Source organism: Ixodes scapularis, unplaced genomic scaffold (genome assembly GCF_016920785.2).
Source record: "Ixodes scapularis isolate PalLabHiFi unplaced genomic scaffold, ASM1692078v2 PGA_scaffold13__105_contigs__length_92229423, whole genome shotgun sequence".
Lineage (NCBI taxonomy): Eukaryota > Metazoa > Arthropoda > Arachnida > Ixodida > Ixodidae > Ixodes > Ixodes scapularis.
Window position 1 is genome coordinate 40840245 of NW_024609839.1, and position 18380 is coordinate 40858624.

The following is an 18380-nucleotide window of genomic DNA, read 5'->3' on the forward strand; positions in this document are numbered from 1 at the left end:
ACAGTCTCCCACTTTCCTTGGATTCGGGGATTTGCAGTCACCCGAAAAGCTTATGGACGGGCGCAAGGGTTTTGGCCTCATTCGTGGCGTTCGGCCCAAGCACTGCGTCAGCCGCGTCGCCCTCGAGGGACGTGCTGAGTTGCGGTTTCGCTCTCCAGGCACTTTTGCCGGCTGGAACGGCGGCCAGGTACCTAGGAGCTACAACCTCCAGGACCTCTGCCAGCGCTGCGGGTGCAAGGGGCATGATGTGCTCGGGTGCCCGACGGGTAGACATCAAGGCAAGTCCTGTCGTTTTCACCGCAACCAACCTGGTCACGCGTGAGCAAGTTGTCTGGGAAATGGCGAGCGACGGGGGTCGTTCAGGCGAGCGTCTGCGTGCCAGGTTGCTGCGACGGCCAGTGGAAGCAAGCCACTTGTGGAACCCCGTGTCGGGGACGCTACTTTCCGTGCACTCCTTGGCAACGAACCCAGCGCCAGTTGGCGGGAGATGCAGCGATAAGGGCTGTTGTTGCTGGGGGAGCATCAGTCCGGCGTCTCGAGTCTCTGGGACTCGTAATTTCTCCGGGGGAGTGTCGTCCATATCTAGACAAGGTTGCTGCAATGAAAAACTTTCCCGCCCCTCAGAGAGCGAAGGAGCTGCGGGCATTCTCGGGTCCGGCGACATGTTGCCGAAGTTTTATTCCCAGATTCTCGCGAGTAGCGAGACCTCTGCCATTTCTGTTGCGGAAGGACGTTCGAATAATGTGGGAAACCCGCAGCAGATGGCTTACGGCTGCTCAAGAGATCTCCGGGCGGACAATATGGTAGTAATGCTACCTGACCTCAACAGACAATATGCAATCCGATGCAAGTGCCATTGGCGATGCTGCAGTCCTTCTGTAGGGTATAGGTGGTCATCTCGGACCAGTTTCGTTCACGAGCAGGACTCTCGTGGAAACAGCGAGGCACTGCACAGCTCTTGTGCTGCGTAGTGCCTCACTGCTTCCACGAGAGTTCTGCTCGTGAACGAAACGGGTTTGAGATGGCCACCTAGATCCTGCGCAGCATGAGAGGAGCTGCCTGCGCAGTGCCTGTTTGCTTCCTCGAGAGTCCTGCTCCTGAATGAAGCTGCATAGCGCAGGAGAGGCACTCTGGCTGTCGTGCGGGTCGTCGGCAAGTTTAGACTTTACCTGGAATTCGCTCAATTTGAGATCCTTGCGGACCATGTCACCTCAAAGTGGATGTTTGTGACAGATGAAACATCTAGCAAAGCGTGCTATTGGGCTCTGATGCTAAGCATCCCTGCAGACGCCTTGAGCAGATGCCCCGCACTGTTGGAAAGTACAACATGACCCCCCGACTCGACAAAGGGGACGGAGGAGTGGCGGACAATGTGGTACTACAGCAGCGCCATAGTCACTCACAATGTGAGAGCAACAGGGCATGTCTTTTGAATCCCAAACGAGAGCTGGATTTGTTGGGCCTGAACAGTGATACCGATCTGGCCAAGCAGCAAATTCAAGACCCAGAACTGGCCAGGGTAGCCAGTTCTGGGTTTTGTCCATATTGTCTGTTCTCCAGCGCTCTTGCGCCATGGACGTGGACGTTGACTCAAGATGCCCGGGGTACTGCGTGTGGAGCGAGTCAGCGGAACAACCTCGTGCAGTTCTTCCGGTCCGGTCGTTGTGACGTACTTGAGCTCAAGGTTGCAGGATGCACAAGCGTCGGAGAAAGGCATGAGGGCTCGGCATAAACGTTACGTCAAAAAGAAGATGCCCGCAGAGCATCGGATGGGCGACTCGGTGGTGTGTGTCGTTCGCACTTTGGCTGATGCCAGCGAAGGGATCACAACGTATCTGGCCTGGACCAGAAGTGATCATGCAGAGAATCGGTTGCCACGACTACCGCCTTGAAAGGATGGCTCGGGTGGACGGCCAGTCGCCATTGCCCTTGTGGATCAGGTGGTCGCCTACGGGGGATAGCCCGCCACGACAAGTGGTCCAGGCAAATCTCTGTCTTTCCATCATCTCCATCATTCGCTCATCCACCGTGGGGGCTGAACTTTAATCGTTTTGTGGTTGTTGCCGTACATGTATGCCGGCGATTACACATTTGAAGATTTCCACCTTGGCGTGAAACTGTGCATGTCCTGGGTGGTGCTGCTACGTTTTGTTTTTTGGGGAACTGTAAACATTATTTTCGCACTTCGTGTCTCCTTAGTACGGCATTTTATACATAAAATTGGACGTTCTATGCACGTGATTCGCACAAGATGGCATCTCCGTGTGTCGGCCGGCTGCTCTGGGTGTATGGCAAAGTGGACAATTGGCCGAGTTTGTAAAAGTTCATCGTAACTTACAGCGCAACTGGTACAAGGACAGACAGACAGGAGAAAACACAGGACAAGCGCTGAATTAGCAACTGATTCTATTGAAAAGAAAAAAACTACACATGATGCTGCTGCTGCTTGTGCAGGCATGCCCCTTTGTGGCCCTGGCGCTTCTTCTTTCACTCAACACGAAGTCAGCTGGGTTATCCAAGATCCAAAAACTGATCTCACTGCACGTCAAAGCCACAGTGGGCTGGCTCGCACACAAGGATCTGTATTGTGTTATGTAGTACATCTCGGTCATTTCTCGGGGTAGTTTGTGCATGTGTCGGATCATCACTGTCGTGTTGGTGAAAAGCGGTTGGCATCCGCAATCCCGGCAATGCATCACGAGATGTGTGTAAGTGGTTCCTTTCATAGAACTGTGGTGTTCTCGTAGTCATATATTACGGCAGCGCCCAGTCTATCCTATATACCCATGCCCGCAGGAAAACGGAATCTTGTATATTACGCCTCCTACGCAGGCAACAAACTGCATTCCGTGTTTGACGCTGCACCCGCTGTGAGACGTTGGATCGTCTGTTGTCGCGTGTTTGTTTACTGCGGAGCACACTGAGCTGAGCTTGTGGCGGGCGGAAAAAACCACATTTACATCGTATCTCGAGGCGACTTTTTTGAGACCACGGGAAAGGCAGTGGATGTGTGGTATGACTGAAACTTTCCTCTCTCTCTGCTCGAGGTCACGTTGCTAGATCATTGGACCTGTTTTAAGGTGTTTGACCATTTTTTTTGCAAGCTGAAGAGATAACCGAATTAGGATATCCCTAATCCTTGAGGCCGCTGAATTTGGGACATGAAGCTGGAACTCAATATGTGGATGCATGTGCTTGTGAAAGCAGTCCTCAGACAGGAAAAAGCAATGCCTTTTTTGACGAGTTTGGAGTGGGCTGATTGAAAGTTTAGAAGAGCGTTCTCAGTTCTGAAACTGCAAGACCAGCAAACATGATCGCCCCCCACATCGACGAGGCGATCCAGGAAGTGAATAGGGTTCTTTTTTTGGGGCTTCATAGGTGAATCAAAGTCCTAGCCATTTTTCCGTAAATATCTCCAGCACATCGTCAAGCATCTGATTAAAATTGGCCCTTTCAACGAATACCAAATAATCGTCCACGTACACGTTTTTGGCGTGCTTCTCCAAGCAGGGTTCCAGACCCCGATCAATCCTGCCTAGGAACATGTTATTGAGCACAGCGGCTACCCTTGACCGTATGCTTACTCGAGACTTCTGTATGTACACCTTGTCCTGCCATCTGATGATTGTGGACTTTAAATAAACAGACAAACAAACAGGGTATGGCAATCGGAGTGCCGGGTCTTAGAATTCAGACTTTTAATGCCTCTCAGAATCGAATTCAGAGGATGAGGGCTCATCAACTGATAGAAGAGCTCTGTAAAGTACCTCCGGTTCCAAGTCTGCGACCGCCGAAATGTCGCGGTAACAGACGCACCAAAATGAAACCGAATGGAAAAAAGGCGACAACCTTTTGCCTTAAACCTTTCCATTTGACGCTTGTCAACCTGAACAGCTTGCGAGCACTGTACATGCTCCCATTGGATAACTCTTTACTCTTTACATGTATTCTTTATTTGTACCATTCCTTTGGTAACAAACCCCAACCGCTAGGCACACCTTCTTGAAAAAATATTTGGCGGTGAAAGGGTTAACCCTGGTATTCATATCTTCAGAAAAGGCAATTATTGTGCGAAGCAGCCGGCATAGTGAGGACAGGTAGTAGGATGGGTGCAGTGTTCTAGGGTTCTTGCGTTATTCGTGTTAGCTGGGTAATAGCAGCGTGAACTATGACAGCATAAAAGTGGGTGTTACTACGTATGCGCAATAAACGCTATCGCCGTGCCGTCTCTTTGCACATTGTAACAAAAAGCTGCATTTCTTTTCCTCTTCTTTCACATTTTTTTTACCCCTTCCATTCGAGTAAATACGTTCTGCCCTTTCAGTTCCTTCCTTCACTATCACATAGTGTGGGAAAGGAGAAAACAGGATTTTCTGCCAGGGAGATTTGTCAGGTTTGGAAATTATTATGGCCGAGGCTACATCCACGCGCGGGGACGTAGCCAAGTCGGGAGGAGATAAGGCTCCATCCACGCAAAAGGTCACGTGACTTATAATATAAAGAGATAATTTGCTTTTATGAACATATTATACCTTCTTATAAGTAAATATAGGATATAAAAATAAAGAGGTTATATTTCATTGTTGTTTTAAGGTTAATATGTCACGTGACCTTACAAATGTTTAGACAATTCATTAATGGTTTACTGTTTTCTAAGACTAATAGCAAATATAATGCATCATGAAAATAGTACCAATTGAGACGTTGCCTCGTCTTTTTCTACCTTCTGGTGTGTCCTCTTTTCTGCCCCAGTCTCAGGTTTACAATCATGTTCAATATATATCTTTATAGTTATGTTGTCCAGGAGTCACACACACGTGTGGGCGGCGTGCGTGCCATCCGTGCGTGCGGGCGGTGCGGGTGCGGCCTCCGGGGCCTTTTAATGTGAGCTTATGTGTATCGAAGGGGACAAGTACGTGCCCACCGCTTCGTACGTTCTTGATTTGCGCGCACGCTTGCAATCACACAAAGATTGTGAGAAAAGGGAAAACATGCACTAGTCCCATGAATAACAAACATACTGAGAGCATTCAATCGAGAAAACTGGGTAAAAGATTCCAGAAACAGTTTATTCCATGACAAATAAGACAGTAGCCGATGCACAGATGCCACTCGTCCACGAGATCACCGATAAACACGAAGCCCTGCTTGCGGCAGAACTCCTGCAGGAGCCAGTTCACGTCTCTGTGCCGATCATTCAACGCCTGGATATCGGCACTCTGACTACGCTGACACTCCATCGAAGAGAACCTGTTCCCCCGCCTAGGAAGGACGGAAGAAAAGGCGATCTGCATCGTCGATTGCGTCCCAAGATCTGAGCGGCCAGCCAACAATACTTGTCAACGTACGCGCTGGCACAAACGCTGGTGTTGTTTGTACCAAAATCGAGCAGGGCGTCAGACACCTTGGAAAACAAAGCCTCGATCCTAATGCCACTAAACGCCCGCACTTCGACAGCCTCCCGATTATTCAATGGGAAATACTAGGACAAGTATTTCACCGTCGAACCCCCGGCAACCAAAACTTGAGGCAGATCAGAAGCGCGACCGTGCTAATACTCAAACGGCCAAACTCCTTGTCCGAGAAAACAGAAAGAAAATAAAAACGCTTCAGAGAAAGTCAAAACCGCTTGCGGAAGACCAGGCAGGCACAGTAGACAGTAGTCCGCGCACGGCAGGAACGCAAGGTGCAATGGCCCGGGCCGCCAAGCAAATGGAAAAACAATGGGCACAATGGGAGGCTAGACCGGAAGTTGATCGTAGTGCGCCGGAAGTGACGTATTGCGTGGATGGAGCCTTATCTCCTCCCGACGTGGCTACATCCCCGCGCGTGGATGTAGACACTCCCAATTATTATTGCTGTCAACTAGAATGTTTTTCCTTTGCTTTTTATTTCACTTTTATATTAGCCTTGGTTTTTGTGTTAGTGTATGTACAGGCAGTCTTTTTTTAGGCTGTACAGATTTGTTTAAAAAAAATAAAAGCCGTGGAAGCTACACTAATGCTGTTGGTGCAGGCGAGTTATGCGGCCAGGGGGGTCACAACATAGGGGGCTAATCACAATAAGTCTGCTAATTAACTTAAATGTGTTAATTAACTTTTTAAATAGTGAAAATAAACGTCAGGTTCCAATCGGAAACTTGCTGAGCATTGTAGGAAAAGACAAAATCAGTCAATTTTAGAAAGGCTGGGAGCACAGTGGAGCACTGAAATTACCGCTTGAGCAGGAGCAAGGCTACTGGTGCGAGAACACGCCCGCACAGTTTTTAAAATTTTTTTATTATTTGCATTTTCTCACTGCCATCCTTGCGCCTGTTTCACGAGTGGTGTTTTTATGCACTACTGCGCTTCCCACGCGTTTGGTCTTTCTGAAAATTAGCCTTTTTGTGGTTTTCTATGACGCTCAGCAACATATGTTTATTTTCACTAATTAAAAAGTTATCTAACAAGCTTTAGTTAATTTTCCGGCTTAATGTGACATTGGCCCCCTTTATAATGCCCCCTTCCCTGTCCATGTAACTCACCTGCTCAGACCGCAATAGTGCAGCTTTCACGGCTATCTTTAAACAAATCCATAAAGCCTTAAGAAGACACCCTATATAGTATCATGCATAGCATCTAACATTAGTATACCAAGGAAATTATGTTTGCATTTTTTTTTCCTTTCATATCTTTTTGTGCGTTGTGTACAATTTTTTTTTTTTATTGGAGGCTCGCATCGCATTACCCTCCCGTTGACTTTGATGCTCCCGCTGCACTGAACTTCTTTGCTCGTAGGAATGAATTATTGTTGTTAATATCGGGTTCAGGGAATTGCTGAAATTGAGACCGTACAAACCCATCTTTTTTTCCAATGCAGGTTTGGTATCGTCCGGCCTTTTCGGCGGTCAGGCACCCACGGGCACGTCCTCCCTCTTTGCCTCGGCGAGTCCCTTTAAATCTCTAGGTAAATAGCGGTAAGCGCTGGTTTCTCCCGTCGGAAAGGCTTTCGCTTGTTTTTTGCGTTTGCGAGTCTGTCCCATGCAGGAAGCTCGCCTTCCAAGGACCCCGCAGATCCGCCTTAACGGCGAGACGAAACAACTGTACTACAGAGCCGCCTTTTTTCGTGTTTCTCGTAGGGGGAGACTCCTTTGGGTCGTCGACCACGGGCCAGACGTTCCAGCTCCAGAGGCCGCCGCCAGGCAACAAACGTGGCAAGAAATAGCCTCGACCTCCGTGCCTTTTTTTCCGAAGCAGTGGCCTTACGAGGTTATTGTTGTACGGCCTTTTCGTTTATGCTCACCTTTTTAACTGTGGCGTGCCTAATTGTACAAAAGGAAAGACACCAGGGACACTCGACGCCATTCTTGCGCTGTTGTACCATTTATTGTAACTGTGTCCGGCACCTGCGATGCGGCAGATTAAAGGAGCTTTCTAAAGTATGGCGGTTTAGACTTTGTATTGTTAAAGCTTTTTATGGCAAACTGCACTGTTTAGAAACTCGCGTGGTGAAACGGATACAAATTAAATAGTGTGCCGAGTATAAAAGGAGTGGGTGAAAACAGCGAAAGTTCAGTGGTTACCGCCATTTGCGTGCATCCAGACTTTCTCTTTTCGTTCGGTGCTCCCCTTTTTTTTGAAAGTCCGGGGACACTCATTGTTGATGAGACCAGAAAGCAACTGTTGTCTGGTCTTCTACTAACATCATCTTGGAGCTGACACTCACGACACCTCGGATTTGAAACACGGCCTGTCGCGACGCCGAAGTTGTTGCAGCTTCTGCCCGTCGGAGCATTGTCCCTCGAAGGCACTTAGTCCCTGTGTGAATCGGTCGACTGGCGCCATGCCTCAACGAGGAACACACAGGAGTGGAACCTGTAGAAGATGACAAGCGGAAGCGCCACTCTGGAGATGATGCCCCAGGACACTGCTCCGTACATGGCCAGCTGCTGCTGACTCACAATGTGGTTCTGATTGGTGAAGGTCTCCAGAAGCCACAAGACCAGGTTGCTGAACATGAGGAACGTGACGACCTGAAGACCCGGCTTGTGGCCGCCGTGCTTCTTGGACACGACGCTGGCCGCGACTCGTTGCACGAACAGGGACTGGAGGCTGGCGAAGATGACCATGAAGGCACCGTCGAGGAGCAGGAGGACGTGCTCCGCTCCGTCCCCGATCTTGGATGCTCCGACCACGACGCCGAAGACGCCGTACATGTAGACTGCCAGGATTCCGATCGCTTGGAGGGTGGAGTTGAGCTGAGTCATCCTGCGGCGTCTGTGGTGCATTCCCCCAACTCTGCAGAGTCCGACGGCTGCGGCCAGGAGAGAGAGTCCCTGCACCGCACAGTGGAGTGTGGTGACTGCGGACAGTGTCTCGGCTTCCATGTTTTCGTTGCTGAGCACAAAGAAGAGGATGAGGACGATGATTCCGGCCACCAGGACCAGGAGACCAAGGAACAGGCCCTTGCTGGAGCTCTGGCAGTCTAGGAACCGGAAGCTTCCGCTTCCGGAATCGGCCTCAGTGCGGCCATTGGAAGAGGAATGGCGCTTCTGGTCCTTGGTGCTGCCGCCGCTGCTGCTGTTGCCCTTGGTGCAGTAGGAGAAGTTGTCCCAAAGAGTGTAGATGACAACGGCGCCAACGACACAGTACTGGACGATGAAGGGAGATAGGAAGGGTGCAGCCTTTTTCCAGATGGCACCGATGGTGGAGTTGTGCAGGCATCGCTGCAATGTCAGCATGCGTTCCATGGGCATGTTCTCTTGTGGTCGCCACAGGCAGTCCGACGTAACTGGAACAGGAGGGCAGGGACCACATCTTTGCAATATAATGAAGTGGGAAAAAAAGTGAACTAATCTAAATACTTAATTATTTTGTCTGAATTAGCGACAAATTAACTTTTTTATGCAAGGAGCTTTTACTAAACTTCTATACCATAGATTTGTACCAAAACAGTGTGGCAGATTTTTTTCTTAACAGTTTTACTTTTTAACAGTTTACTTTTTAACAGTTGCACAGAGTAAATAATGTTTTGAGTGTGGATAAGAATGTTTATAGCTATTTGATGAATGTTACAACTTTTGTGGAGTGCCTGTGCAGCTCAGGTTGCACGATTTGATTAGCATATGTAGCGCATGGAAAATAGGCTGCAAATGTTTCAGTTTGAGGTCGTAAGAATCCACTGGTTTCCTAACACTTCCTATTGTCCAGTATGAGCTCATTTCGAATTGAATGGTATTACGATTTCCCCAAGTTTTACTTTAACATTATATTTGATGTGAATATATGTGCAAGTTCCGGTTAGCACTCCTAGCCTTGTAAATGAATTTTGTACGTCTTTTCATTTTGGTCTTACTTTTTGGAGTGTGCTGTACATTTTTCACTGATAGTCGCCACTTAAAATGTTTCAGCACATGTTTTGACTGGCAGGCATTTTGAATGCTTGGTGCAATTGCAGATATAGTAATGAGCCCCAAACTAGCTTGGAGAACTTTGTACCCTAACCATTAGACCATGTCAGCTATACAGAACTCTCCAATAGAATGACCTGAAAATTGATATGCACCAATCTTGTCTAAATAATTTTTTTTTTTTTCACATTTTGTTTTAGTTTAAAGTTTAAACTACTATGGCCTGATGAGCAACAAGAGATCTGCAACGTTTGGACAAATAGATGGCCACAGTTGGTGGTCCCTCAACCCCCAAAGTGAGCACTTGGTGTGTTTGTTTTCTTTGTTTTGTATTGCAATGCTTGAATAGCCAAGGTTATAGTTTCTCTAGAATGCATCTTGGTTGTGTGATTGAGAGATGCTGCCAAAGCTTTGAGCTTGTGCATGAATTCTTGATAAAAAATTGAATATATTTGCTCTTCAACTTGCAAGTTGGAACACGGCTGGACCTGTGTAAATATCTCCGACATGTTTCACTGGTCGTTGTTCAGAAATCTCGAAATTAAAGCTACACTCTTCAAGAAGTGGTCACTTCTAACGTCTCGACAATTTTGTGCCTGCAGCAAAGATGCATAAAAACTGACATTTAATGGAGGCAAAAGTGCGCCACCAGCAATGGACATTTACCGCATACAGGCAGCACCCAACGGCGGGTGTCTTATGCTATTATTAGAGCATTTCCGAAGTTCTGAAATGATGCATAGATTATGCGCAACCGCAGCTAGTTCGTCTCATTGCTTCTGGCGTAAACCATGCGATTGGTTCTGAGTTTGCGTCAAGCACTGCCGCAGCACTCGTGTACAATGGGTTTCGATCCGAGTATACTCCGAATGCTGGCGAAGCGCTAGTGTCCAATGCATACTCACGGTGCACGACCAACTAATGGCAGCCGCACATAATCTACGCATAATTTCGAAATTTGTCTATTAGCATTCTACATGGCCAGGCACCGTCTTCTCATATGCAATGATTTTGGTGATGTACACAGCTGTGGACTACTTAAGGGGCAGGAAATATTGTGGCATGCTTGCTAAACAGGATAATTCTGAACAAAACCATGATGAAAATGGCTTTGCTGCACCTATTTTGCCTGTCCTATACTTTGCAGCACATGCGAGCCTCCACCGCTAGATGGAAGTAGAGCCCCTGCATCTGTACAACTCTTCTCAAAAGAGGTACATTATTAGAGAAAAAGTTTATCGCAAATTGATTAACATAGAAGTCTGGACTAGTTGGTATGCAGACATAATTAAAAACAACCGAAAAGATAAAGGTAACTGCCAGGACTCAGCGCTAATTCTCAGCCGAAGATTCATTTGTTAGCGTCAAGTATAAATAGCAAACATGCCACACCAAATAAATCAAGGAGAAAAATGAAAGACGTTTACAACTTCCTGCAATACTGAATTAGAGCGCAGCTCTTGAGGAGGAAGAGGGGAGGGGACGGTATGGCCCCCTCCTCCTCATCTCCTCCTGTGCTCCTTGCCTCTTCCCTTCGTCCCCCCCTCCCTCTTTCTCTTCCCTCCTCCTGCCCCTTCTCCCTCCTCCACCCTCCCGCGCGGGACATTATGAGAAACGTCCCATAATGCAAAGCGCGCGTCACGCTGATGCCGACGCTGCTCAAGCCGGAAATGGGCGTCTAAGCTGCGCTCTAAAACAAAAAATGCATATCATGTGTTCAACAACACAGTCGCTGGTTTGCCATCATTGCTCCAAGTACTGCCTGTCTTTATCTGAAAGCACGAGCGAAGGGGCACTATTGCAATCTGGTACCAGTCTTGCGATATCACGGGCTTCTGTAATATCACGCAAGACTGTCTTTATTTTTAAAACCACTTGGCATTTGTCAAAGATTGGGACAACCACAATCTGCAGTGCAGCCCGAGGTGACTAGACACAACTTTAAGAATGTTATATCGGTGTTCTCTGAGCCGTCTGTTGACGCATCTTTCTGTTTGACCGACATAACGACGGCTGCAAGATAAAGGAATGGAATAGACCACTCCCTGCACGCTACCACGAATTGGTTTTTGGTGTTTTTTTTAGTGCACCCGATCTTATTTTTAACATTCCAATGAACTTTTCTGCAGAGCCCGGCCAGCGTATTTGGTGCTGAAAACACCATCTCAACTCCCACGCGACTTTCTACCTTCAGGTTATGTGAGATACCGTCCAGGTACGGTACAACAGCGCAAAGGGGAGAGGGGGAGATGGTTGTGTGTTGACGTCAGTGCTTCGGCCCAATGGGAGTGTCGCACGCGTCACCCTCTCCACCTCCTTCCTCTCCCCGGCGCTGACAAACAAAAGACACCGCCGGATTTTCGTCAAAACGAGCGTTCTTATACGCATTAAAGAACATTGAGGGGTACGCACAGAAGACCTTATGCTCTCCCTTGTCGTCGATGACGTGAGTGGTGAAGTTGAAGCCTTTCGGGGGCCAGATGGTCTGGCCGGCTTGTACCACGTGATTCTGCCGGAGCCACTCGCTCGAGGTCTCCCAGAGGAGGAGCTTGAGCCAGACAGCAACGTTGGTGGCGACCAGGTGCATGAGCACCGGATGCCGCAGGCATCCCAGGGACCTCGCCACTCGCTGGATCGAGGCACAAGTACAGGGGTCCGCAAACCCTTAGTTCTAGTTGGGTCTTACGTGGGCCTTATCTAAGACAACCTCAACAAGCATTCTCAAAGCTAGGCTTGGGCACTTGCATGCCTAAACGTTAAAATATATTTTTTTAAACTTTTACAACGAAGCTGTATATGACTCGTTAATCGGGTTTTTTCATGTCTGTTGACAGAAAAGCATCGCACATGCCTTATCATCGTTCGCGCGCATCTTATCTATAATGTGGTTTTGACACTTGTTTCAATTAGAAAACCGCAAAACAAGTGTCAAAACCACATGATAGACGATAAGTCCGTAGCTCTCCCCGCATGTGTTTCTCGGTAAAGATTGCGGTTGCATGAGCTGCCGCGGCAATGTCAACGTACGAAGTCTTTCATATATATAAAAAAAATGAAAGCCGTTTACAACTCCCTGTAACGCCGGATTAGAGCACAGCTCTTGAGGAGGGGAAGGTATATCCTTCCTCCCTCCCTCCTGTCTGCTACTCTTCCCTCCGAGCTGCGTCGCCGTCGTACGGGGGGGTCACGTGACGTCACCGGGGTCACGTGACCCCTATGAGGTCACGTGACGATGCCGATGACGTCATGAGTGATATCACGGATGACGTCATCAGGGACGATGCGGATGCCGATAACGTCATCAGTGACGATGCCGGTGACGTCACTGATAACGTCACGCGACCCATAATGTACCGCGCGGTTACGCCGACGGCGACGCCGCTCAAGCCACAAACGGGCGCCTAAAGGCCGGTTCTCACATGCAGCGAAGCGCTCATGTAGCGCTCCTCACGTGTCGTCGGCTACTTATCCTCTGCCATGAGCAACAGTTTTGGCGGTGCGATACAAAGCTGGTGAATGCTGCCGTCAGCACGCGCTTAGCGCGAGGTTAGCGCTATGCTTGTAGCGCTCCGCTGCATGTCTGAACGGGCCTTAAGTGCTGCGCTCTAAAAGTTTTGGTACAGTGCATTTACTTTTCTTTCGTCAATTATTTAGTATAGACCCTTTAGCTGTTTACAAACATGAACTACCGCTTGTGTCCCCAGCGACTTCCGGTCGGACCGTCTTTGCAAGCTTGTTGAACTTGCTTATGTCACCAGCGCTAGAAAGAACCAATACACGGACATCGAAGTTGGAGATTTATTGAGGGCCTTCGGCTGTACAATATTACATCTTCGAGGAGGCAAGTCATTTTACAAGAATACTCGAAACATTTTAACAGATCTTGCACTCCATTCTTCTGGCATTCACCTGGAGCATTGGTTAAACGTTTCATCTACATTTCAAGCAGTGGTGTTAAAGTGGCCTTTGCTCACAACCCGGAAGTTCTCTGAGACGTCAAAGACTGGAGCACCACCTGGTGGCGTTTGACATAAAAAGGGTCTATAGTGCAGTGGCCCGTGGGCAATCGTTGCAGGTGATGCCACAGCTTCGCTGTTCACCTTTACAGCGTAGATTGAAGCCCCAACTGTTGATTTTATTTTGACCAAGCCGACCCTCTTGTCGTTGCGTGTCGGCACAAGAGGGCAGGGGAAAGAAGGGAAGTAGTGCACTAAAGTTACCGCTAGTGGAGCAGGTACAAGACTAGCGGTTTCGGTATGGCCCTCGCGCAATTTTTCCGTTTCTTATCTAGCCCCATAACCTTGTACCTGCTCCACGAGTGGTAACTTTAGTGCGCTACTGCGCTTCTCACGCGCTCAGTCTTTCTGAAAATGACTGATTTAGGGGTTTTGGATGACGCTCAGCAAGTTTCTAATTGGAACCATATGTCTATTTCCACTAATTAAAAAGTTAATTAACGAATTTTAATTCATTAGCCGACTGATCGCAAAGATTAGCCACACACATAATGTCCGCCTAGCCGTAGAACCCACACGCACAAACCGCATTAATGTAGCTTTCATTGTTTTTTTAAACAAATGTGTAAGAATAAAAGAAAAAAAAAAAAAAACACCTGGTATAAAAAAGGCAGCTCTTAGTTGCAGTAATGATTTCTTAATGAAACTACGGCTAATATTTATGATAGACTGTGGTATTCTGGCTATATATATATATATATATATATATATATTTTTTTTTTTTTTTTTTTTTTCAAATCCGTGATTTAGCGAGGGCACTCGCAAAAAAAATTGTATGAACTGCTCTATACATGTTTTGCACCTGACGTCGACGTGGTCGTCGACGCCGACATGGCCGACACCCCACGCAACGTCAAACGTCGCTATGACGTCCTGTTAATGTCGGCCTGACGTCGCGAGACGTCGCCGTCACGTTCACGTCGTCCTGACGTCGCGCGACGTCGTCGTCAACGCGACGTCACTACGACGTCACGACGAAGCCTTGGCGTCGTGTAACGTCGTTGTCTTCGCCAACATCGACGTCGACGCGCCGTCTCGACGAAGTCCTAACATCGTGTGACGTAACGTCGACGTCGTAATGGCGCATATGGCGGCCGTCACGCTTCCCCTTCTAGCCACCATAGTTGAACTCTTGAACTTTCGTCAAACTATGACTAATAAAAAAAAATTGCGACGTGAGAACGCGACTTTGTCACGCCAGACGGCAAGCAGTCGAAGAAAAGGAAAGCCAGCAGATGGTTTTCAGCACCTGCGACGATGCTGACAAAGCACTTCGGATAGAGCTTTCTTTTATGTTGATATTTTTTTATGCGTCGTCATCATTTAATTTTTTAGTTTAATTGCAACAATAATAATAAAAAAAAAAAAGATTACGCAACGGGACGACGCCATTTGATCAGACTGTAGACAACTCGCGAGCGATGCAAAGCCAGACAGTAGGTTCGCAACCGGGCAACGTAGGAAGCCGTTCGAAACGTGGAGACAAGACGCCTGCGTATTTGTTACGTCCGTCACCGACCAGAATCTCTCCTGTTTTCGCGTGTGCGAATGTGAGGATCAGTGCCTCATAAGTGTTGTGTGCCATGACGTCGGGGTGCCGGAGAACCGAAGGTCCAGATATCCTTCCCAGTAGACGAGCAACGGTGTATCAAACGAATTAAGGAAATTCCGGAGAGAGACGTTGAAGTTACGAGCTCTTCAAAGGTACTTTTTTTTTTCTTTCGTGAAAACGGCCGGAGTATGCGCACATTTATCTGGTTTATTGCGGGTGGCTTTCGTGCCAGGAGAGGGCAAGTACAACTAATACTACCGTCATACCACTGCCCTTTCGCTGATAATAGTCGCAATTGAGGGGTTGAGGCGCAGCGCAGTCGGCCAATGGCGATTGCGCTGGGGGTCATGTGATCGCCCTCATCGCCACGTGCTCTTTCTCGCCTTCGGTCTTCCGTTCGCTCGATGCTCTAACTAACTGTATAAGCCTCGCATCACGTGACCTCGCACCCTCAGCCGGAACATGCGCGGGGACAGCACAGCCAGGTGGACACGTGCCCGAGGATTCCGAAATGCTATCTCGTTTCCCCAAATTCACTTTAGTTAATTAAAGAAAAAGATATTTCGTTCGCTGCCAAAACCGAAACATGGCTCTCCCTAGTTTTTCCCCAGTCTTTCCCGCCGCCCAAACATGAAGTCACCGGCGGGCAGCGAAGCGCGCGGCCGGCCAACCGGGTACACTCGCGCCCACCTTTCTTGCGTCTAGCTGTGAGAAAACATGGTGTTCGTGCTACCTGGAGATGATAATAATCTCTATCTGCACAAAGTATGACCCTTGCTTGCGTGCTAAACAATAATAAAAAAAAAAACTGTGATTTTGGGAAAACCGTTTTTGCAACTCGGTACGTTAAAGCCGCGGCTCGCTAGTTTCGTGAAATTGCGAGCAAATCCGTTTTCCGTCTATCAGAAGCTGGCAGTTAAGGCCCGTTCACACTCTTGCAACCGAGTACGACCGAGAAAGACCAGACAGGTTTTTAAGCCTCTTGCGATCTCTTAGGACCAGCTCCGCTGCCTCGCATCCGGTCCTAAGAAGTCGCTCTCAGTCGTACTCGGTCGCAAGAGTGTGAACGGGCCTTTACGCTCACGGACAAAGGTCAACGAATCAAGCAGTACATTTTTTGACAAACAACCCAAGCGCCAGGAAGAATGCTCGAAATGTGGATACAGGTGCCCACACGCTCGTCTTACCTGAAGGAACGTGCCATTTGATTTAGACTTTCTTTAAAAAAAAAGTTACTGTTGCAGACGCCAGCACGTGTAACTAACTACATTTGTAGCATGCATCAGCGTCAGAGATCGGTGAAGTTTTGTAACTCTACCTCCTCTCCCTTTCTTACTTTGATAATGTAACCGCACTTGCATCTTCACTTTTACTACTTTTTCTTTAAAACCTCAGTTGTGAGTCAGCGCTCTCTCCTTCCTGCTGTCTCTTCCTTCCTTACCTTATTTGCACTGTTTGCAAGTCAACATCAGTGTTCCTGCGTATGGTGCGTACTTTGCTCGTCTTCCAAAGCAATGAACATGCGCGTGCTGGGCTGTGACCGAACACATGTAGGGTGTGATTCTTGTGAACATTGAAATGTATGGAATGGAATGAACTGCATTCGTGTAGGACACATGGCAGGTTTCTGTCCATAAAAATCGCGCTAAAATGAAAACTAAAAAAAAATTCTGAGGACACCTAAGCACTTCTTATGAGTTGTGAATGCGAAAGCATGAACGTCGTTCTTCCGCCCCCTTAGTTCGTCTGCGGTGTACTTGCATGGACGGCCAAAGTTTCGCTCTACTGCCGAGGTTGCGGCCGGCGGCCGAGCGCGTGCTCTGGTGAAGCGGCCGCAGCCGCTTCACGAGAGCACGTGGGAGTTTTGGTACTCTGGGAACATTCAGCGACTCTAGTACTGGGTCGCTAAACTCGTCAACAAAAATATTCTTCGTGTTATGACATAGTGGGGGGAGGAGCCGAAAGATTGCTGCGAAGTTTTCTTTTCTCACAAACCCGCAGATCCGTCTGTCTTCGTGACGTTTTTTGTTGAGGGGGCGAAAAATCCCTACACCTCCCTAGGCACCGAACAAGAGCAGCACAAGAGAGCGTGCGGAGACGACCGTGGCTCATACGTGTGACGTCACAACAAAGATTATCAGCTGCGACCGTCATGTTTGATGGTCTCTAAAAAGCACGATGGATGCTTGGGAATTGCATTTTAAAATCAACACCGTCGAAGTTGATAGTCTGGTATCGTTCTTATTTCCGCCGATAAAGCAGAATTTACTAAGAAGCGTCCCTGCCGTTCTTTTGATTTATCTAATCTGGCCAAAGTGTAGCCCGACGTGGCTAGGTCACAACCAGCCGACTACCGTTGTCCACTTTCAGGCAAATTTCGCCTCCGGGCAGTTGTCCCTTCATCGGCGGGATAAAATCATTTTATGGTAGACATTCGAAGATCAGTCAGTTTGACATTAAGTATGTTTATCTACGGAAATAAGGAAATAAAAGTAATTTCAGGTTGTCAATATTGGCGGTGATACTTCAAGAACGCAAGGACACTAAACTTGACATCGTCGATTTGAACACGCACCATCAAATTTGTCGTTCACAACTGATAATCCTGACTCCATCGTCAAAGGTATCAACTATAAAATGACGTCACTGAACGCGCCCGCACACTATATACGTGCCCTGGCACGAGTCTTTCGCTTGAAAGTCTGTCATGGCCACTTTTGAGTTCATGGAACGCGAGCGGTTTTAATTCCAGAATCTCTTGAACCGTTATTTCGAAAATTGCAGGCTGTGCTGTTCCTCGTCCATTGCTCATTGGAACACCTCTAAGCAGGATGGGGGGAGGGGATTTAGCCCCCCCTCCCCCAGTTGCGTCGAAAGAGGGGGCAATGGGCGTAAGGGTGGAAGGGGGGGGGGGGGGGGTATCGCCCCAGCCCCGAACCACCATAGCATTTCAGAGAGATTTAATAAAATATTAGGGGAAAGGAATATCCCCCTTCTTCACCAACATCACCTCCTCTCCCTTTCTCCCGAACAATTTCTACGGCCTTTCTTGAGACTCCTATTTGTTTGTCCGTGTGTGTGTGTGTTGGTCGTACCTTAATTATTTGTTTAGAGCGCAGCTCTTCGGCGCCGTTTCCGGGTTTTGCGGCGTGGGCGTCGCCGTCGGAACGCTAAATTTAGCGCGAAATTGACGTCACATGACCTCCAACACCAATTCAATTCCCAGCAACGTGACTTCAACGCCAATTCACTTCTCCGCTAGATTGTCATGTGATGTCCTTTTCCCTGCTAAATTTAGCGGAGAAGATGAATGGGAGGAGGAGGGGAGGAGAGGAGGAGGGGTATACCCTCCTCTCCGTACCCTCCCTTATTCCTCCTCAAGAGTTGAGCTCTAATTTCGCATTACAAAGATTTGTAAACGTCT

The 18380-nt window shown here is 48.1% G+C and overlaps 2 protein-coding genes across 5 annotated transcripts in view; one reads left to right on the forward strand and one right to left on the reverse strand.

Moving 5' to 3' along the window:
* Positions 1-9965, forward strand: part of LOC8028801 (nucleoporin p58/p45) — a 44881-nt gene extending 34916 nt beyond the window's left edge. The window contains exons 19-20 of one of the 3 annotated variants that reach the window (XM_029975270.4): positions 6859-6945; positions 7118-9965. In XM_029975270.4, the coding sequence (XP_029831130.3) occupies positions 6859-6945; positions 7118-7203 (173 nt within the window). In that variant the 3' untranslated portion in view covers positions 7204-9965. Of the gene's footprint in view, positions 1-158; positions 359-6858; positions 6956-7117 lie in introns of those variants that run through there. The other 2 variants (XM_029975273.4, XM_029975271.4) reach the window with 2 other exon arrangements.
* LOC8028799 (proton channel OtopLc) overlaps positions 7334-18380 on the reverse strand; it is a 73201-nt gene continuing 62154 nt past the window's right edge. For both annotated transcript variants that reach the window (XM_029975274.4, XM_029975275.4), the window contains exons 6-7: positions 11801-12017; positions 7334-8769 (exon numbers count right to left, since the gene is read on the reverse strand). In XM_029975274.4, the coding sequence (XP_029831134.3) occupies positions 7790-8769; positions 11801-12017 (1197 nt within the window). In that variant the 3' untranslated portion in view covers positions 7334-7789. The remainder of the gene's footprint in view (positions 8770-11800; positions 12018-18380) is intronic.